The sequence below is a fragment of the Lepidochelys olivacea genome, assembly GCF_965140295.1.
Source record: "Lepidochelys olivacea isolate rLepOli2 genome assembly, chromosome: 19".
Lineage (NCBI taxonomy): Eukaryota > Metazoa > Chordata > Testudines > Cheloniidae > Lepidochelys > Lepidochelys olivacea.
In genome coordinates, this window is record NC_140429.1 from 9,832,564 (window position 1) to 9,854,642 (window position 22,079).

The 22,079-nt window shown below is 58.1% G+C and overlaps 1 protein-coding gene across 1 annotated transcript; it reads right to left on the minus strand.

The window, feature by feature from the left end:
* Window positions 1–5,759: 5,759 nt before the first annotated feature.
* On the minus strand, window positions 5,760–18,201 carry ZNF683 (zinc finger protein 683; the record flags this gene model as incomplete). The annotated part of the gene is made up of 6 exons (XM_084609677.1): window positions 5,760–7,338; window positions 7,814–7,942; window positions 9,016–10,019; window positions 11,389–11,629; window positions 14,158–14,277; window positions 18,031–18,201. The coding sequence occupies 6 exons, from the start codon at window positions 18,199–18,201 to the stop codon at window positions 6,832–6,834; spliced, it is 2,172 nt and encodes a 723-aa protein (XP_084465803.1). The 3' UTR covers window positions 5,760–6,831.
* Between the last annotated feature and the right edge of the window lie 3,878 nt (window positions 18,202–22,079).

The window sequence follows — 22,079 nt, forward strand, 5'->3', positions numbered from 1 at the left end:
GGGACTGGGGGTTGGGGTGCAGGAGGGGTGGGGGCTCCAGCTGGGGGTGCTGGCTCTGGGGTGGGGCCGGGGATAAGGGGTTTGGGGTGCAGGAGGGGGCTCAGGGCTGGGGCAGGAGGTTGGGGTGCAGGAGGGGGTGAAGAGTGCGGGCTCCAGGAGGAAGTTTGGGTACAGGAGGGGACTCCGGGCTGGGGCAGAGGGTTGGGGTGTGGGAGGGAGTGCAGGATCCCGGCGGTGCTTACCACGGCTCCCAGGAAGTGGTCGCCAGGTCCCTGTGGCCCCTAGGCGCATGGGCAGCCAGGGAGACTCCATGCGCTGCCCTCGCACCCGCAGGTGCCACTCCCGCTGCTCCCATTGGCCGTGGTTCCCAGCCAATGGGAGCTGCAGAGCTGGCTCTGGGGCCTTAGCCCTGGGCCACTGCTGACCAGACTGACCCGACTAGAGCCACCAGGGTCCCTTTTCGACCGGGCGTTCCGGTCAAAAACCAGACGCCTGGCAACTCCACTGAAACCCCCAGGGCTGCAGCCGAAGCCTGAGCAATGTAGCTTTGAGAGGGCCCCTACGGCGTGGGGCCCCAGGCAATTGCCCTGCTTGCTACCCCCTAATGCCAGCCCTGGTTCTGAATCTGAACCGCACTGCCCCCAGGTCCCAAGCCTTGCGGATACACCCCAAAGGCTGGACCCAGAGGTTCTCACGTGAACCACAAGGAGGCACCAGGGGAATGTCCTTCAAGCCCAGTCTTGTCGTGAAATGCTAAGCAATGAGCTATGTGCTGACTGTGGGCTCCCCGCTTCAATCCCCATGCTGCCACCCTGACTAATCCAGGGGGCCTGGGAACTCAAAGCTGAACTCTGCTCCACCAGATCATGTCTGAAGTTCACCCACCAGGGGGCACTCCAGCTGCGGGCTGAAGGAAGGGGAGTTGCAGGATGATGTATTAATTTAGATGAAATAAACGGGCTAAAGCTGTCCACCTAACCCAGTCACCATCCAACATTACCCGTTAAACAAGGTCCGGGGCTCGGTAGACAGAGCCCTTTGCCTGCTCAGCCCCCCGGCAGACACGGCATTGTGGAAACAGGAAAGAAAGAGAGGGTTTAAGTGCCGCCATTTTTAATTTGTTAGAAACAGAGCAACGGTTATGCCACGTCTTAGCCTAATATCACGGGACCTGTAGAAGCAGGACTCACGTCAGAAGCGAGTGGGAAAACAGCAGCGCACAGTCAGTGTGACCTAGCCTTGAGATAATGATGTTTTAAGAAGTGAAAGTGAGAAAATGCTGGATTAGACAGGACATAATATAAACAAAATGTAGATGTTTTCAATTAATGCAGGCCACAAAAGAGTGTAAATGCTTGTGTGATACTGCTTGTATTTCGGAGAAACTGAGGCAGCGATGCTCTCTGTCAGCTGTATTCTTCCCTTGCAATCGCTCGATGAAGTGGGCTGTAGCTCAGGAAAGCTTATGCTCAAATAAATTGGTTAGCCTCTAAAGTGCCACAAGTCCTCCTTTTCTTTGTGCGGATACAGACTAACACGGCTGCTACTCTGAACCCTGTCAAATAAAGCTGTCTTTGATTTTGTTGCTTCCAACCTGAGAGTGAAGGCTCTTTCCTCCACAGCATGAACAATCCTTCTAACCTTTGATTAAAGATACCGAAAAGGAGAAAAAACAGTTCAAGCCTTTGAAAGGTAAAGCGTTAAACTGAAGTACGGCTTCCATTTCAGCCCCATCCCTTGTGCTCTTTCCTGAGAGCCGTTTTTAGGAGGCAAACCCCCCCTCGTGTTTGAGATGCTAGCTCCCCTGGGCCGACACATCTCAGCTGCTGCTGAAGCTGAGCTGAGGATGCATGGAGCCTGGCCAGGTGCCTTTCCCTTCTCCCAGCCTCGCTGGTTTCTTCTTCATCTCAGGAGGAAGCTTGTTCCTCGAAAGACTCTGCTCAGCTCTCTGCGGAGTTTTCACATAAGCAGCTGGCGGGCAGCTGGCCGAGCAGGCAAATCTCTCAGCACGCTGCACCCGAAAGTCACCCCCCCGCACCCCGCCCCGGGCAGGAGGGGGAATCAGGGGCCTTTCCCCACTGAACAGGCAGCTTGGAGGAGCCTCATGAGCCCAGCTCTGTGGCTCAGCTAGGGAAGGAGCCCCACCAGCCTGGCCTGCAGTCCCCACTTCCAGCCCCAGCTCTGTGACACAGGGAGGGGTATATCAGGTAGGGAAGTCACACTCTTCTTAACCTGAGAGGACAGTAGTGACCTCTCTCAGGTCTCTGACACTGAAGTTGGACCAATCCCTCCAGACCAGCTTCTGGCTAGACCAAAGGTAAATAAATGGCTTGTCTACCTCTCACTATCCCCATTTTAGAGGTGGGGAAACTGAGGCATGGGGCAGTGACATGACTTGCCCAAGGCGACACAGGAACTAAACCCAGATGTCCTGTCTCTGAGGCCTCTGGCTTAACCACAAGACCACCCTTCCTTTGGGCCTGATCCTGAAAGGTGCTGAGCAACCTCAGCTCCCAAGGAAATCTGAGGGTACGCCAGCACCTTCCGGAAAAGGCTCTTCACCCCACAGGACTGGGCCACAAGAGAGGACACAGGCCTGGATCCTGCTCCTGTCGAAGTCCACGGCAAAACTCCTGTTGGTTTCAAAAGGGCAGGATCGGGCCCATAATATGGCCACTACCCTGAGCACTTCGTACTGTCACTGGGGAACGATGGGTTAATCAAAGCCGCCTTGAGTGAGTTCTAGGAAGGCCCAGGCCCTGTCCTTACACAGCTGGGTACCTGCCTGCCCGCCCACCCTGTGCGCCATGCGGTGGGGATTAGTCACCAGGCCTGCTGGTAAATGAGGGGATTTCTCAGAGCGTAGCAAAGGCGAGCGCTCGAGCCTGCAGCTTCCTTCAGCTCTTCCTGTTGAAGTGACAGGCAGAGGGGCTGAGAGACCAGCCCAGCCCTGCACGCGGCATCTTCCCCCTCAGCCGGGTCTGGGGTGGGTCGTGGGGGGGAAGTCAGCGAAGCATGAGTCACACACTCACAAGACTCTTTCGACAACAGCTGCCGGATGGCGAGAGCTGCCTCCAGGAGAGAGATGCCAGTAGGGGGACGTGTCTTTCTACAAAGGGGTGCAGACCGTGCAGGAAGCCACCTCCACTTCACAGGGGGACCCACGGGAAAAAACGTTTCATCCCCCATTAGGAACCTCCTGCTTTGGTTGGAGCCTGAGGCTGGGACTAGAATAGGTGTGAGCTCCCCCAAAGCCACCTCTTCCGCCCCATTCCCTACAGCGTCCCCTGCTGCGACACGTCCCGCACACACAACCAGAGCTTTTTGCCCTGCTCCCTACAGAGCCCCCTGGGATAGACAAGTATGTGGGAGCTGGTGTCATGGTGACAGCTTTGTTGCAGGTCCTAGGGGTGAGCATGAGGCTTGGCTCTGGGGTTCACAGCCAGCTCCCTGCCCAGCCCAGGAGCAGCCAGTCACATGGCTGATTCCTTGGCACCATCTCGCAGGTGATGTGCTCGTACCAGCTGGGCAGGAAGAACTCTCTTCCCTGGGCCGCAATGGGGAACCCTGCTGTTTCCCAGGCTTGATGAGGAAACAGGAAGCCAGGTCATGCGCAGAGCACTTCCCCTTGGACTTGAGTGGCAACCTCCCTCGTCACAACCGCACGCAAGACCCCTCGCCTCCCCACTTGGTTTGCTCACTGGTTCTGGAAACACTTCCGAGAGCTGTTCACAAGGCCCCCCATCTCAGGCCCCAAAAGCCCTTCACAAACAGATACCCATTGATTAACCCCACCCTTTTGACGCAGGTGAGCATTGTAACTAATCCATGGGCAACCAGGAAATTCACATCAGCTCTGAGGTCAGAATCCAGATCCTCCTGCTCTAAAAGCACAAGCCCCAGTCATTGGAGCTAAAGAAGAATCCCCAGTAGTTGTCAGCAGTATAGGGTCTATGATACACAGTTGAGCAGGTTTGACCCCAGCCAGCAAAGGGCAGTCGTGCACAGGGACACTAACCAGTCTATTACATTATGCCCATATTACTGGTGGAAAAATCAAGGCACAGAGAGGTAAAGAGACTGGCCCAAGGTCACTCAATGGCATAACCAAGAAAGGAACCCAGGAGATCTGGGTCCCAACCCAGGTCCCTCTTCCAACCCCTCCATCATGGACTGCTTGCTATAGCAGGTCAGAACATCGGTCCACCTTAACCAGTATCCTGTCCCTGGCAGCAGCCACAATCCAGTTCTTTAGAGGAAGGGGGTGGAATATAAACCAGAATGCACCTGGTAACCAGGCAATGCTGTATGCCAGCTAAAAGTAGATTCCTTCCTGACCCCTGCAGAAAACAGCTGGTACTCTGAAGGATGTTTGATTGCTGTTAGCCTGCCATGCCACGTGGCATGCTGGAGGCTGTCATCCATGCAGGCCACACGTCTGTATTGAAATTGAAGGGGTGCCCACGGACCATATATAGCCTGATGGGCTGTATTATTGCCCAGTGGCTGTGCCTTGAGCACCCGGGGCTGTGAAGAATCTATTGATCTATTGAGTGGTTGGGGATGTTGGAGGAGGGGACCGCTGGCCTGAAGAGAGCTCAGGCATCCCCTGTGGAAATACAGCTCCCCAGAGCCTCCTCCTTCGGTAACCGAGGCCTCTAAACAGACACATGGAAACCAAAAGGCCCCAGAAAACAGGTTTGTTCCTCAGAGAAATTTGTCAAAGTACAAAGGCAGAAAGTTTTATTGACTATACACATTGGAATCACAACCCCCGGCCCTGGCCCCTTCCATGTTACCAGGCTTTTCCGATCAGCAGACGTTTCCGCTGTGGCACCTGAGGTGGGGGTCGGTGGGGGTCTGTCTGCCGGCTCCAGAGTGTTATGTGACTCGCCCTGGCTTGCAGGGTATGGAGGGAGCTCAGTGGGTACGAGGAGCCAAGGAGTGGAGGGCTGGGCCTGCAGCTAGGAGGGATATAGAGGACAAAGGGTGCAAGGAGGTGCAGAGGCAGAGGGCAGAACGCAAAGGGGATACAGGAGTGAAGAGTAGGGGGGGGTCTAACGTGAAGCAGGCAGGCAGGCTGCCGGCCATCGAGGATGCTGGGGAAAGGATGTGAAGGAGCTATAGGGTGAGGGGACAGACCGGTAAGTGGGGAGCAGGAAAGCAGTGGGGTGTCCCATGGGGTGTTCTGGGCTGGCGGGGCCATCCTACCACTAAGCGTTTCCCTAGGGCTGGGCAGATGTCCCAGGGGCACTGCCCTAGACAGAGATCGAGCAGCTAACGGGGGTAGAAGGTTGGGCATGGCCTAAATGTCCCCCCGCCCCAGGGGCCGTCTTCCTGCCACCAGGATCAGCCCCCGCTGGCCCCACTTTCTCACTCCCTCCATTTCAGCGCTCTACGCCAGCAAAGTGCCCAAGGAATACACAAAGGCCCTGGCCAGGGCTGCAGCCAGCCGAGAAATAAATAAAAAAGGAAGGGCAAGTCGAATGTGAGGGCGGCGGCCCCAGCGGGGATACCTGAGAAGGTCACAGACTAGGGAGGGTGGCACAGCCCGAGATTGCGGGGCGGGGGGGGCAACAGGAGAAGTTAAAGCTCTTTCCATAGGCCAGGCTGGGGCCCCTGGCTTGTACTGAGTGCAGCTCCCTGACCCCACACGAGGGGCACTGGAGAGATTAAAGCTTTGTATAGACAGGGACGAAGTCTTGCTCCTATACCACGTCCTCCCCCCTCCCCCCCCCCCCCGAGAGGTTAAAGCTCATTCCATAGACCCCAGAGAAAGGAGTCCCTTGGTTTTGTACCTTCGTGTGGCTTGGATGGTGCCCTCAGGGGCTGTGAGCAGGACCAGATGTGGCACTTCGAGGGTTCATCACAGATTCCCGTGATGTGACACTGGAGGTCAGGAGAGGAGGCTGCAGGAGCTGGGAAGGGCTTGGCAGATCCCAGTTTTTGGTATCTCTCTACAGGGCCTGGGGCCCGGAAGTCACTGTGGTGCTGAAGGAAATCAGGTCCCAATGGGATGGCGGAGCTGACCGCAGCTGGTTCTTGGCCAGCCCGGGGTTCCTGCCACCCTGGCCTAGCCTCCTGGTGAGCAGGGTGGCATCACTTTTAAAGGGGAGGTTTGGGCCATTCACAGAGATAACACAGACCAGGCAGCTCCCGGAGTTCTGGGACAGGTTGTGGGTCTTGACCTGCACCTTACCTGCGGCCTGGAGAGGGAACCCAAGGAAGGGCTTTCCCTGGATCCCTGCAGGCCCCTAGGCTGAGGGCGCTGCTACGGGGCTGGAGCTCATGTAAAGCCCAGGTGTCAGCCCCCCCGCTCAGTCCTGAGACTGGGGAGGCCAGTGCGAGAAACAAAGCCCCCTCCTAGCCCTGTCTGCAGAGCGGGAGGCGATACCCACAGCTCCCTGGCACCCGCTTCACCCTGCGGACACATCCATGGCCCCAATCAAAATCCCAGGCTGCTGTACCCCAGCCCAGCCCCTGGCACCCAGGGCTGGTGTGGGACCCAGAGGGGAAGATACAGAGCCCATAGGGGTCTGTAAGGGCTTGGTCTTTTGCCTAGCCCTTGCCCAGAGGGGCCACAGAATCAGAATATCAGAGTTGGAAGGGCCCTCAGGAGGTCACCTAGTCCAACCCCTCTGCTCAAAGCAGGACCGATCCCCAATTTTTTTTTTTTTTGGCCCAGATCCCTACATGGCCCCCTCAAGGATTGAACTCACAACCCTGGGTTTAGCCAGCCAACGCTCAAACCGCTGAGCTAGCCCTGACCACAGCTAGCCAAGGCCCCGCAGTGGGCATGGGGTCCGGCCCAGTCCCAGCCGAGCGAGCGGCTCAGGCCGGCTGCAACGGGAAGTCTTCCTGCTTGACGGAGACACTGCAGTGGGGCAGGGGCGGCAGCTGTTTGCGGAGGCCCGGCGAGCAGGGGCCCTTGTCCCTGGGGGGCTGCCCAGGCCTGCCGGTCTCCATCTCCCTGCGGGTGAGATCCTCCAGGGGCCCGGGAGCCCTTTGCCCCTGCAGGCGCTCGGCGTCCAGGCTGAAGTCGAGGCGGCCGATCAGGGCGTCGAAGCGGCCGAGCTGGGCGGGGGGGCCGGCCGCGCCGGGGGCCGGCGGGCAGCAGCCGCGGCGGTGCAGCGCCAGGCCGAAGGGGTGGGTGTAGGCCTCGGGGCAGCCGGGGCAGCGGTGCGGGCGCTCACGCGCGTGCAGCCGCTTGTGCAGCTTGAGGTGGGCGTGCTGGGTGAAGCGGCCCTGGCACCGGGGGCACCGGTAGGGCCGCTCGCCCGAGTGCAGCCGCAGGTGGGTCTTGAGGTTGCTGGTGCTGCTGAAGCGCTTGTGGCAGACCTGCGTAGGGGCGGACGCGTCTCAGACCTGCCGGCCGGCCCCCCGGCTCAGCCCCCCGCCCCCCCCGGCCTGCCCCCGGGCCTGCGGCGAGGATCAGCCTCGCGGGGGGCGACTCCAGGCCCGTCCGTGGAGCTGGGCTCACTCAGCCCAGGGCAGAATTTGGTCCTGTGCCTACTCAGGGCCCTCCTGTCCCTGTGCCTTGGGCTCAGTGTCCAGCTGATTCCTCGTCCCCCCGGCAACCGTTATCCACCCTCCTGCTGCCCAGCAACCGAGGCCTCGCTGGGTCTCTGCCCCCCATATTGATGCCATTGCCCCGCCTTCAACACCATTCCAACAGGCTGCCCAATGGACAATGCCCCACACTCTCAGACCTCAGAGTCAACCGCCCCCACGCCGGCATGGGCTCAGATGGGCCCTGAGGCCCCTTTCCCAGCACCGCAGCCTTTAGCAGGGGGAAGGAGGGAGCGTCACCTACCAGGCATTTGTGAGGTTTCTCGCCCGTATGCACCAGGTGGTGCTTCTGCAGGTGAGCCAGCTGCGTGAAACACTTCTTGCAGATGTGGCACTGGAAGGGTCTCTCGCCGCTGTGCACCCTCAGATGGACCTGCAGGGAGCACAGGGGGCGGGGCAGGGTGGGGAAAGAAAGAAAGAAAGAAAGAAAGAAAGAAAGAAAGAAAGAAAGAAAGAAAGAAAGAAAGAAAGAAAGAAAGAAAGAAAGAAAGATGGGAAAGTGCAGGAGTAAGAGCATGGTCGGAGGTCAGGGGTTTGAGAAAAGCGAGGGATTGAGGGAGAGAAGCGAGAGACATTTCCATTAGGCGATGGAGCCACTTGCTCCGAGAGGCGATTGTCCCTCTGAGTTGGGCTCTCCTCATCTGAGGGATGGATGAGCAGGGATAATGGGGGAGCCTGCATGTCTCTTGCTGGCCAGGATGGGGGCCCTCTCCTGGGCTGGCTCTTCCCTCCTGCCTGGAACCTTTGGGGCTAGACGGGGAACATCCTGGCTTTCCCCATCTGGGCTGTGCAGTGCTAATGAGAGAGAGAGGCTGGGAAAATCCTCCTGCAATGTGATCCATGTGCTGGATCCAGGACAGGGGACATGCCCCAAGCTGCTGAGATAATACAGAGGAAGAGCAAAGATGTCAGAGGGGACTCTAGTGATGTCCTCCCAGATCCCACCCCTGATCAGCTTGCGACCAAAGCCCACCCACGAAGCACAATCCCGGGTAGCCCAGTGTCCGGCTATTAACATAATGGAACATCTTCAGCCATAATGATTTGTGACTGGGAGACCTAGGAGGTGGGTGAGACGTGACATTGAAGGCTGCTGAGAAGGATGGAGACTGACTGATTAAGGAAGAGGCACGGGAGGGTATTTACCAAATGAGGAGATACTTTTCATCCATAGTGCTCAAAGCAGAGGTGAGTCGGTATCATTATACCCATTTGACAGATGGAGAAAACTGAGGCACAGAGCAGGGACATGACTGGCCCAAGGTCGCACAGTGGGTAGAGTCAGGAATACAACCTGGGTCTCCAGACTCTCAGCCCAGTGCCCTAGCCACTAGACCATGCTGCCTCGGAAGAAGCTAGCAGGACCACACTGATGTGGGCTGGGAGGGGCAAGGCTGCTGCTGATGGAGGAAGGTGAGAGACTGGCCCAAGGTGGCTTTTTGGTACCTTGAGGTTGGAGAGCTGCCCGAAGCTCTTGGCGCAGATGTTGCACTCGTATTTGATCTTGCCGTTCTGCTTCTTCAGAGGGTAGGGCACGGGCGTGGTACCCAAGCGGCCGGATGGCGGGCAGAACTTTGGCATGCTGAGATTGATGGCCTCCAGTGGGTGGGCAAGCAGGGAGGTAGGTTTCTGTTGCTGAACTTCAGAGGTATATGAGGTGTCCCCGGCAGGGGACAAATACTGCTTTGGTCCATTGTCCAAGCCTGGAAAGGAGAAAGCCCCGCTTTGGAGGGCGATTAAAACATCCTGTGGCTTCCGGAGCTCATGGGCTTCCTGTTTTTCATGAGGCAAGACAGTTGCGTAGAGGCCTGGGTATGGAGATGTCCCATCTCCCCGGGCATGGGCGTAGACCTGCGGATCCTGCGACAGCAACCCCAAGGGAGGGACCACCCCGGCCCTGCTCAGGGGCAGCGCTGGCAGGAAAGGCATGGCTTGGGGGGGCAGCACAAACCGGGGGGAGTGGGCAGGGATGGTGCTGCAGGCGTGAAGATACGGCTGGGGCAGGTGGCCCGTCGGCAGATACAGGGGGCAGGAGGGGTAGAGGCTGCGAAGGCAGCCCTGCAGCTCCTTGCACAGCGAGGTAGTTGGGCCGTACGGGCAGAAGCCGAGGACTGCCTGGTTCCTGAGGCTTGTGGCTCTTTGGCTGGGCTTCTCGGGTGCCCCTTCCTTGCCAGGGGCACTGGGGAAAGGGCTACGCCCCAGGGGCCACGGCTTGACTTCCTGGGGGAGCTGCCCGCTCAGCACCACGGGTCGGCATCCTGCTGGGCTCGGCGGCACGCCCCTGTCCAGCGCTTCCACGTCAACGCTCTCATCTTCATCGCCCTCTTCCGCCTCCTTGCTCTGTGAGTGCTTCGCTGTGGGGTTTGGATTGGCGGCAGAGCCCCCCTGTGGTGGCTGAGGCCCTGGCATGGCGGGGGCCTCTGTGGTGGATTTCCAGAGACCATCGTGCTCTGGAGAGAAAGAAGCAAGCACACGTGTTACCACGCACGTTCCGGGTCCCGGCTTTACCAGGAAGTGTCATTGGCAGGGTAATCCCACCCCCACCCTACCCCGGGTGTTCCATCCAGGCACTGTGAGTGACTAGTGATTCACCTGGCTGTTTATTCATATCCTGTCCTAGGCTCCCATCCCAGGCTCCAAGCACCTAAGACACGTTAAATGCAGACAAGCCCGCAGGGCCCTGCAGCCAGGCCTGCCGTATAGTAGACAGAACACAGGTCCTGTTCTCAGGTGGTTGTGTCCATCTGGTGGAAATCCCATCATCACCAAGGGTGATCTCGCAAGACCTCGGGTTGTGGGTGAGATTTCCACCCTCGTGGGACCAGCTGCACCCCCATGCCTTTCACCAGCGCTAAATTCACTTTTCGGGACAGCTCCTCATCTGGCCTGGAGCGAGGCCGATGACTAGAGATGGACAGAGATTACTAGATTCCTAGATTTCAGAGTAACAGCCATGTTAGTCTGTATTCGCAAAAAGAAAAGGAGGACTTGTGGCACCTTAGAGACTAGCCAATTTATTTGAGCATAAGCTTTCGTGAGCTACAGCTCACTTGCATCTGATGAAGCTGTAGCTCACAAAAGCTTATGCTCAAATAAATTGGTTAGTCTCTAAGGTGCCACAAGTCCTCCTTTTCTAGATTACTAGAGATGGACGGGTCAGTTTGCGTGAAATAAGGATTGAACTGGCCCAGACTCAGGCTGAACCATGAACCCCAATTGGAAGATCCACGTCAGTTCAGCGAAGGTTGTCCGTTTCCCTGGAAGCAGCTGTGCTCACGCACGGAGAGGAAAGCCGGGCTGGGAGCCTGTGCCCTTCAATCTGGCCTGCTCCCCTGCCTCAGAGCCACTCCATCACCTGGGGGACCAGACCTGCCCCTACTCCCTGCCACTTTGCAGGAAACTCACCTGCACTTGATGTCCCTCCCCTATTTCACAGGGGATCAGCTGGCACCTGGAGCTCACCTCCACAGCCACCCACACTCAAGGCTCAGGGTTGGGCTGGCACCCAGTCACTGCCCCAGTGAGCTACTGCTTCTGGGGACGGGCCAGGCAGCCTGTGATCAGCTGAGCTCCAGAGCAGAGTATCCGCGATCCATGGGCCTGGCTCAACTGGCAGGCGTTCTGTGCAAACCCAGACACGTGCAGGATGGCAGACACACGTGCACAACCCCACATGCCACCCCCTCCTTCGGGGCACAGCCCCCTGGCATGACTCCCCCTCTCTCCCCATTACAGCCAGACTCTCTCTGGGTCCGCTGTAACATCTCAGACATGGAGGCACGCCAGCCACCCTCAGACCCCGCCCCAGACGCTCCTCACCGAGCTCCCCCGGCAGCGGGCACTGCAAGCACTCAGCAAACTCGTGGCTGTACCACACCAGGAGCTCGGCCCCCGTCACGATGGGCTTCAGGGTGTAGAAGTAAATCTCCAGACCGTTCTGGCAGGCCACCAGGTTCTGGGCCGGGGCGTCAGGGGTGGGGTTGACGTAGCGCATCCAGTTACTGCGGCGTGGGTCATGGGCGTCGATGAAATGGTGAAGCTCGCCCCACGGGGCGTAAATCTGTAGGAGGCAGAAGGGAAGAGACAGTCTGGTTAGCCACAGAGCTGGGGGCGCTTAGCAAAACGAGCATCCCCTGCCGGTGCATCTGGCAGGAGGTTTACGCTGCCTCTGGGGCCTCCAGGGTTGTGCCCACTAGGTTGGTCACTGATGGTGATGGGTACTTGGTCACCCAGTTTTGTTATCCCCCTTTAACAGACACGGGATGCTGAGGTAGAGAGGAGGGAAGTGACTTGCCCCGTGTCGGGTCCGCATGGAAGAGAACCCAGGAGTCCTGGCTCTCAGCTGCAAGTTGAGTCCACCGGAGCGAGCTCTCTCCCAGAGTCAGGAATAGAACCCAGGAGTCCGGACTCTCCCCATCCACGAGTTCCATGCACCGGCACACAGCTGTTCCTTTCGCTTTCACAAAGCCAACCGCTCCCTGCCAGGGGTCAGCCCCAGAGGCAATGTTACCCTCCGTCCAAATGGGTCCAGCTCGAAAAGGCTGGAAGAACCAATGTTCTGAGCACCTCAGCCATGGAGCGTCTGCGCCGTGAGCAGCTGCTGAGAGCGACGAGGTCCCAAGTACCTGCGACACTTACAGCCCGTCTGTGATCTCTCTCTCTCTGCCTGTCACACTCACCCTGTGGGGTTCTCATGAGTCACTACCAGAGCACTGGGCACAAGAGGAGCTTTATCCCAGCCCCTGCTGACATCACCCCACGCGGGGAGAGTTTTGGTTTCAAACTCAGCAGCCGCGACCTTCGCCTCTGCGGTGTTTTTTGGCCCCTAACTTGGTTCTGCCTCCCGGCAGGAGGAACTGGACAGGGGCCCAGAAAGGGCTGGTCCATTCCCCTTGTCGCTCCGGGAGGCAAACAGCTCAGAGCCGCCCGGTGCTTTGAAGAGCAGGAAGAGCTGACAAAGGCCGGAGGGCTAAACACTGGCTGGCGAGCAGCCATGGGATTATTTCCTTTTAAGAAACAAGAAAAATGAACCAAAGCAAAAAAAAAGCAAAAAAAAAGCCCCCAAACCAAAACACTCCCCAGCAAGCACTGGGGCATGCTGTCGGCCACCTGAAATTCCCAGCACAAACGGGGAATGCAGAAAGGGGCTTTCACTTGCAGTTCGACCAGCAGAAGTTCCCCTCCTCTCCCCCTTCCCCGGGCACGGGTTACTCTGTGTAAATAACCCAGGGCAGGGTTGTCTAATGGTGAGAGCACAGGACAGGGAGCAGGGGCGGGCCTCCCTTCCTGAGTTCTGTTGCTGTACCTGCCAGAGTTGCCTCACTTTCTTGCTCCATGCCTCAGTTTCCCCATCTGTAAAGGAGGGGTAGCCATACTGAGCCACCTTGCACAGGGGGCTGAGAGACTTAATTCTCTGACGTATGTAAAGTGCTTTGGAGGAAGGTGCAATAAAAGAGCAAATGATCATTCCAAGTACGTCGCTGTTGTGGGCCCAGGGCATGACCGCAGGTCGGGCAGACATTCCCGAGCTAGCTTTAACCTAGCTAGCTCAGGGGCTGGAGCGGTGAAGCTACGGCAGCATGTACGTCAGCACAGGCTGGCCCCGCAAGCAACCACCCGGGGCTTGTACTGCCGCTGAAGCCCACCCGGCAGCGGCTCCACGCTCCGAAACCAGAGGTAGCTACATTAAAGCTAGCTCGGGTGTGGGGGCTGGAGCTGCAGACACATCCTTAACCGGCAGCCCCCGGGTGGACTCCAGGCCCTGGACAGGTGAGGGGCTCTGGTCAGGACACTCAGATGTGACGCATTCTCCCATTAGGACTCTCTCCCCAGCCACACCATCTGCCCATCGGCATGCTGGGGCATCGATACAGCACCCACTCGCGGAGACACTGCTTCTGGCAATGCCGGAGAGTCCCTGGACTCCTCCCTGGCAGCCATGAGATCCCGTGCGACCCCAGCCACCCAAACCCTATATGGCTACACGAGTGGAAGGCAGTGCCCCCAAAGGTCCGGCTATGGCGCTGGGGGACCAGACTGGGGATGGAGGCAGAGTGCTCTGGAGACAGCAAAACCTTCCCACAAGGAGATTCCCTGATTCAAGTGTCCTCCAAAGACTGCGCCAGAGGCCGGCCCATGCTGCGTCCAGCTCTGGGAAGATGCCAGTGACTGTCTCCCAGGTACTGGCACCCTGATGGCCTCGTGCCCACTGAGCTCGCCTGCTGCCAGACAACTTGGTCAATGGGGCAGGTTGGGGCCAGTGGAGCTGAGCAGGGCTCAGGAGGAGCAGAGGGCCTGGCAGAAGCAGGTTGTCTCATAGTGCTGGTGACCCAAGCCTTCTAGGGAAGGTGCTGCTTGTCTCCGCCCCGGGCACCCTTGGTAGCTGGCTGTTAGAGCAGCCTTCCACCCCCGCAGGAAGCCGCCCGCTCTGGCTGGCTGCCAGGAGCAGAGATATGTCTGGGAGGAAGGCTGCACAGATAGCCCTGCGCAATGGGTGAAAGCCCTCGGGAGGGGACGGCCCCTGGGGCTGGGGAGAACACACCAATCCCGTCACCCTCCCAGCTGGCCTAGGAGGGAGCCGTTACTCACTCTCCAGAAGTGCTTCCTGTCTGCGTTCTTTGGCACGTTCTCTTTGGTGTAGACCTCCCCGACCAGCGGCCCGAAGCACGTGCCCGCCGGGATGTACTCTCGGCTCAGCACCGCCACCACCTGCAGGGGCACGAGCATGCAGTCAGCACCGGCCAGCCCTCCTCCCACGCCTGGGAACAGGCTCCAGGGAACATCCCAGCAGCCTCCTTGGATCCCGAATCTTGACAGCACTCCTGACACACACATATACCCCAAAACTACGCCCCCCCTGCACACACAGCCATTCCCCTTCCTCCATGCCGTACGCCCCATGCACCCTCCCACCACTGCAGCCCAAGGCCCCCCGCCACCTCCCCGCTCCCCTGTGGCAGGCCTCGCTGTCACCGTCAATGCAACCCAGCTGGGGAGACCAGATTTTGGTGGCGGAGCAAACAGGTGATGGACAGCACTGTCCGTGGGATCAGTCTGGCGTTAATTAGCCCAGGCCCCTGACACGCTAATCCCTAAACGGGATTAGGCAGACCCTTCATTGAGGGGGAGAGCAGCACAGATAAACCGAGTTAGACTGTGAATGAAAGTTTTTCCGATTCCCATCAGAGTGTTAGGAACTGGCTCCTGCTGCCCCTTCCTGGGGCCGGAGCCTCTCAAAGAACCCCGGAGCCTCCCCAAAACACTCCAGCCTTGCCACACCCAGAGATACCTTCAGTCCTGCCACAAGGACAGACGCTGCACACGGAGCAGCGTGTCTCTTCCAGCAGACCCAGAGACGGGCCTGGGCTGGAACACGCCGGGTCTGGCCTCCCCCTGGCCCAAAGGCTGGTGACCTGCAGGGCTGGATGCAAACTCTGCCGGTGCGAAGGGGCGAGGAGAAATTCCAGCTGCCCGCAGGCCCGCACTGCGAGGGGTTTGGACTGGGATCTGGCCGCTTGGCACCCTTCTCTGCCTCCTCCCACTGGATGAGGGCAGGCGCTCGTGGCCTCAGCATCAGCTGCCAGCAAACGCAGCGTCCTTGCACGTGGAGCCTGCAAAGGCAGCTGGGGTGGGGAAAGCCGCCCCTCCACCCTAGCAAAGGGGCAGCGTGGGAGTCGAATCCCCTGCCTCTGCCGCACCCTCCCTCTCGCTCATCCCTGCCTGGCACCCCTCATCCTCAGCCCTGTTCCCTCCGCCCTCTCCTGGGCTGCCCTTGGGTGCACAGAACTGGGGGGATTTCCTCTACACTGGAGGGAAATTGTACAGGAGGGAAGTGCGTCTTCTGCTCTGCTTCCCCATCCCCCATCCCCCATCCCGCCCCTTCCTCCTCCTCCTCCTCCTCCTCCCGATCCTGCAGGACTCTGTCCCTCCCCCACCCCCCCGCAACCCTCCCAACACACGAGAGCTGGGAAGGGGAGCAGGCATATGTGTTAATCAGAGCGCTCCCCTGGCGGGTTCCCACGGAGCAGGCTGAGCCGGCGGCTGGAGGCAGGAGAGGAGTGGGGGCAGGCATGGGGTGGGGGACCAGCAGGGGTCTGGCTAATATTTTACCCCCGCTTGCCACCGTGGCTCATTGCCCCTTCTTTCCCTACCCACCCCTCAGCTCCCTCCCCCTCCCGCCACGTGCTCTCTGCACAATGGGACGGCCAAGCTTGGTCAGGCACCTCCATTTAGCTGGGCAGCCAGCAGCGCCCACAGCCCATGTGGGCTTTGCTCATCTGCACAGGGTGAGCAGGGTTGCAAGGAGGGAGGGGCACCTGCCCAGGCAGGAGGGAGGGTCCCAGAAGAGGCTGATGCTGGGCCTGCCCCAGTTCACTCCAGGGTAATTTTGCCCTTGACTGGATTGGGACCAAGTTGCGTGAGGCTCCCCTCGGCTTGGCTTGGCATGCCCAGGGCTATCACCAGGTGGCAGAGGAACTCCGGCCCAGGGGAGGGGCCCCCCAGAACCTCTCCCAGCCAGGCACATCAATGCACCTCCTGTTCCAGCTGCGACAGCAAGTCTGGTGTAATACACCGGGGCCTTTCTCCCGCGGGAGGCCCAGGAAAACCCCAGCCTTTCCTTGCTCGGATCCCCGTGCCAGGCAGGGTTAGCTCACCCCTTCCACCCGGGACAGCCTGACACCGCAGGAAAACCCCAGCCTGACCCAGCTGCTGGGAATGTCCCTGCTCCCTCGCTTCCACTTCCTTTGCTTGTTGCCCTTCCCAGCCCCTCTGAACGCCTTGCTCCCCCCTCGACTCACCGTTCCTCCTCTGCATTTCCTTCCTTCCCAACAGCAGCCCCCGCCTCGCCACTGCCCCCTCACACACACTCACATTTCCTGCTGGTAGATGGGGCTAGAAAGCATCCCCTCTACAGGAGGGTGGAAAGCTTGGCACGGTGCGGGGAGCGGGAATCCCAGCGAAGGGTTTGCTCTGTGCTCACCCCCACCCCCGCCCCAAGAGCAGCCACCCAGCCCATGTTCCCACCTGCACACAAGTCAGGAGAAGCCCCTCCCCACCCCCAGCCCCTACTCTGGCTGTCCCTAGCTCTGGGCATGGCCTAGCCACTGGGCTGGTGCTCGGCACCTGGAAATCTGCCACCTCCGGCTCCCTCGGAATGGCAGCAGGGTCTAGTGCTCACACCCTGGGGGCGGGGGATGCAATCAGGGCGCCCCTGGTTTGCTAGCTGCCAGGGCCTCCACTTGCCCCTGGGCCTTTGTGGGGACAGAGAAAGACAAGGAGGCAAGTTCTCAGGGCACTTCCTGGGTGAAGGCAGAAGGTTAACGCTGAGAGTCAGAGCCAGGGAGCCTGTGAGACATCACCAGGCTGCCCACCGCCATGGCATGCCACCCCACCACGACGTGTGGTACACAGCCAGCGGCGACAGGCCTAGGGCTCTGGGCACAGGCCGCAGCCAGGCAGGGCTCCCTGTCAGAAGGGAATGTGCCCTCCACCCTCACTCCACCAGCTGGGCACCTGCCCCGACAAGGCCAGGCTGCAGGGAGGAGAGGGCTGGGAGGGAGGGGAAGGTTAATGCCTTCGTGGCTGCGTGTCTCGCTCTCCTGCTTTGATGGGAGGAAGCCGAGCCCAGAGGCTGTCACTTGGTGAATACCACAGGCAGATACAGCCCTCGCGGGGCCTGCCTGGGAGCTTCCTCCCTTGCAGTCACACCCTGGAGGCTCAGGCTCCTTTGGCTGTCACCGCACCCGCCCAGCCCCGGCTGCTTTCATTTCACCCCGCAGGAAGCAGCAAGACGGGAGCGTGAACGCCGGCCCCGTCTGTGTGCAGGCCTGCTGGTGTGCCCCCGCTGATGGTGTGCGATAAGCATGAGTGGCAGATTGCAAGTGAGGAGCGTGTTCGATCCCGCCCGCTGGTGACTGTAGTCTGTCGGTGTTAGGTGTGCACACAGGTATGTGCATGCGTGTGAGCATGAGCACAGGGGTGTATACATGTGAGCATGCACACGCTTGTGTCTGCACGTTAGCATGTGCGCATATTAGTATGTTCACATGCATGTATATGAGCACGAGCAGGTGTGTTTGCACAGTCGCGTGTTCACTAACAGATCCACGTGTACATTCACGGAGGGGTGCGTACGTATGTGAGAATGTGCACAAGTGTCTTGCACGTCCCTCGGCCCACGCCGCTTCCAGCAGCTCCCATTGGCCTGAACCACGGCCATTGGGAGCCGCAATCAGCCGAACCTGCGGACGCGGCAGGTAAACAAACTGGCCCGGCCCGCCAGGGGCTTTCCCCGCACAAGTGGGGGAACAAGTTTAGGAACCACTGGCCTAGAGCAATGGTCTGACGCCCCCTCCCTGGGGTTGGTGAGGGGGCACCTCAAAGCCCCTCCTTTTGTCCCATTGCCTCTTGCCTTGGCCAGGGCTCCCAGGAAAAGCCGAGCCCTTGGTGTCTGCAACTCACCTTGTGGCTGCTGTTGTGCTGGAAGGCCAAGTTTCGGGGTAAGGAGGCTTGTGCGCGAGGGAAGTCAGGGCGCGTGAGCATTTCACACGGCTGGTCCTTCACGATGTAGGTGCATCGTTCCTGGAAATCTGCCTCCCGCCAGTGCAGCATGGCTCGGCGCTCCCCCTTCATCGCCGCTCGCTCGCTTCCCTCTCAGTCTGGCCGCAGCATGGGGGAGCCTGGCACAAGGAGGACAAGAGCAAACTGCTCACTCACAGCACCTGGCACAGGGGCTGGGGCCATGCAGTAACTGGCTGGGGGGGGGGGGGTCACTGTCCCTGGGGGCTCGGATCAGACTCATCAGGAAGCTAGACAGGGAGCTCACACGTCACACCCTACATCTGGACCCGAATGCAAAAAGCCGGAATCTCTGGGTGTAAGTCAGGAGTAACTCCCCTAACAGCAAAGGAGATACACGGGTGTAAATCTAGTGGAGGTCAGATCAGAATCAAGTTCTCCATCCAAATTACACACTTAACCAGCCTAACCTGCCAGTGACCGAGTCATCTCCAAGGAACCAAGCTCAGGGATCCCCAGGGACCACACAGGGGTCTGCGATGGAGAGGCTGCTGGGCTATGCAGGATCCTCACCCACTGCTAAATTAACCGGGGTGGGACTGTTGCTACTGGATGGGTCTTTGTGGCTCAGGCCAAGTGTGGTCGCTTAAGGGCAGATGCAGCCGAAGGGAACCAGCTCAGTGATCTATGGTAACATAGGATGGATTTTTCCACCTCCAACATCCCTGCCCCTAAGGAGCTCTACACCCCTGTGTGTTCCCTTCTTTTTAGATCTTCCCCTTCACTCCTAGGGCCGATGGTCACAAAGGAAACACGAACTGAGATCTCCAGCCAGGGGCTCGTTAGCGCCAGCTAGGGGCGGTCTGCAGTAGTCACTGGAACTTAAAGCAGATCTGCCCAGGAAGGGCAGTTTGTGCTGTGCAGCATACGGTGACCAGACAGCAAATGTGAAAAATCGGGACAGGGGGTGGGGGGTAATAGGAGCCTATATAAGAAAAATACCCCAAAATCAGGACTGTCCCTATAAATTTGGGACATCTGGTCACCCTAGTGCAGCAGGAAGAAAACACAAAAGACCTGATCCCACTCTGAGCTGGCAGACTTTTTCCAGCCCCTCTGCGCTCTTTTTGCCCCGGGGGTATGACTGCATAGGCAACGGAGAATCAGGCCCAAAGAATCTGCAACGGCAGTTCCAGGACTTGGGCACAGTCCGTCATCCATCCCTCTCTCTATCCCGTGTCCATCCCTGGAGACAAATTTGCTTGGACTGATGCTTTTGTCCCCTGCACTGTCACAAGTCTTGGCCTAAAAAGGTTGCAAAGGACACTTGAAAGTACCCCAGTGCCAGCGGGTCACTGACCCACCAGGAGGTCTCACAGCTGACGGCCTGCATGGCTAACACACCACGTGACAGGCAGACACTGGACAGGAGCATTAGCCCCCAGGACTAGGGGGTCTGAAAACAGAAGCAGTGGCAGGGAGCACCAATGACAGGTTAACCACCGACGGGCGCAGAACCCGTCCCGGGGTTGGCATGACACAGCTGCCATGTCTGCTTTTCTAGCTGTCCAGCTTACACCAAGCGCGCAGAACATCGTCAGTTCTGCACTGGGCAAATTTAAAAAAAAAATTTTTTTCAAAAAAGGGAGCGGGGCCAGAGGAGTGGAGTCTCCGGCAGGGCAGGAGGGAGGGGGAGTATTTTCTCATAAAAATGAACTCCTCAGATCCATCCCTCCAGCCAGGGCAGGACTGGTCCATACAGTGAATTTTCTTCTGCTGTATCCAGTCTGGTTATAATTGTCTGCAGCTCTGAGGCTTCCCCGCTTCCCTTGGGCGGCTATTCCACACACTATCGGGAAGTCCTGTCTGACAGTCCACCTCAATTCTCCCAGTTATACCTCCTTGTTCTCCGGGCTCAGATCCGAGACGGTGATTGTCTCTCACATCATGCACATGCAAGGGCCAGGTTTAGGCACCAAAAGAAGGCCCACTGAGGCTGGGCTCTTCTGAAAATCCGGCCCAGGCATCAGTGTTGGGAACTTGGAACTAGCTCTGCGCTTTCCAGGCGATCTATCTTCTTGCCAGGCCTTTGAAATAACCCCAGGGGGAAATAAAACTGATTTCATTATTTTGGAGTGAGTTTGGAAGTGGACGCTCTTATTGCAGGTAAAAGCATCTCACGTCAATTCAGGCAATGCCAAGTGACAAACTGCATTAGACTAGGTCAACCTGGATCCCTTCTAGGCCAAAATAAGCGTGTCCAAACTTGCTGTACCAAGCTAAGTGGAGTACTCAGAATAAGGGGCAGATGGGGAAAATTCCTAAGGAAAGTTGCTCCGAAACAGCCAGATCAGTGTCGATCCACACCTTTGGGGCAAGCCCATTGTCTCTAACAGATCCTGGGGCTGCCAAAGTCAATTGATTGTAACCGGGAGCAGAACTGAGCCTTTAGCTCATTTAATCTTTCCAGATAAATTAACCTCTCCTCCCCCTTTGTCACTTTTGTGCCTCTTCTCCGAAGCTGGTTCATTTTACCGGCCTCTTTCCTATCCCAATGTGCCCGGAGCTGGATGTGGAATCCTAGCTGTGCTCTTACAATGATCCCAAATCTTTGTCCCCGGCAGGATCCCAGGGCATTAGGGAGTGGGGATGGGGCTAGCTGGGTCTCCTTTCACCCTGTGGAAGAAAACTCAGTCTTCACTCTTAGGTTGTTTGCAACAAGTCAGAGACAATTTTACTTTCTGGCAATTGCAAGAAGGAAGGCAACAGTTTTGGACAGGGTGTCTGTCCTTATGCAAATCTTCAAAATACAAAACAATATACAGCAAAATTTTTACCTTTTCAGTAAACAAAGCTGTGCCTTGTTTATACATTTTTCTTTCTGATATCTTATTTGTTTTCAGCATTTCTCCTAACAATTACATTCCATTGTTATCTCAAGGCAAGGTTAAAAAACAGCTTTGCTTGCAGTTTCCCATACATTTCACCAGTCCTGTCTCTACAAATCTCGCTTTATTATGGTTCTGTGTTAGCCTGACTGTTGCTCTGTCTCTAACAAACTAAGAGGGCTGCCCTCAAAGCCTCTTTTTGCCTCTTCCTACTTCCACAATTTGGTGCCGTGACGCGGATGGCAACGCCTGCTGAGACAGCGGTGGCTGCTGCGGACCGTTCCCCTTCCAACCCCATGGCGCCACAATAGAGGTAAGAGACCTTTTGAAATCTGTATTGGGGTATCGGAGGAGGACTGCTCGTGTTGCCATCTGTCCCTTTGGGCTTACGCCATCCCACTTGTTGACTGTGCGGCATGATCAGATGCAGAGTGGTACTGGGGACTTAGTTTGCCACCCCCGATAAGGTTCCTGTGCGGCATGATCAGATGCAGAGCAGTACCGGGGACTTAATCCCTTTCAATGTGCACTCTCTCCTCCTTGCAATTGCTTGAGAATAAAGACTGTCTCTGACTTGCTGCAGCCAACCTAAGAGGGAAGGCTGCGTTTCTTCCACAACGTGGCTGTCTTTGATGCACATACAGCTTTGCTAGCCTGGCCCTGACTTCCCCACCAGTGCCTGTGTCTCCCTGGGAACCCTCCATGCTGGCTGGCACGTGACGGAGTCCCATTGACGGGAGGAGGTACAGTAGCCGGTTGGCATGCCTCAACAACTGAATCTCATAGAGGACAGCGGGCACTAGAGGGCTGCAGCCAAACAGACAGATGGGCAGCAAGAGCCCCCAGGAAATGCTGCTGAAAGTCGGGTTTAATTCATTTCTAGGACATGCCTGTCGCCAGCCTCGAGGCAGAGTCACAACAGGATTCATCTCTCAAACTGAGGTGGACTCACAGCCCAGAGTGCCCTCGTCCCTCCCGCATCCCCTTCCCAATCAGCCTCGCTGGGAGCACGCCCTCAAGGAGCAAAGCACCTCTGTCAGACCAAGAGGTCTGCCGAGCCAAGGGCGCACCTCCAAGCGTGTCCTGGCCCTGCACGCCAAGGAC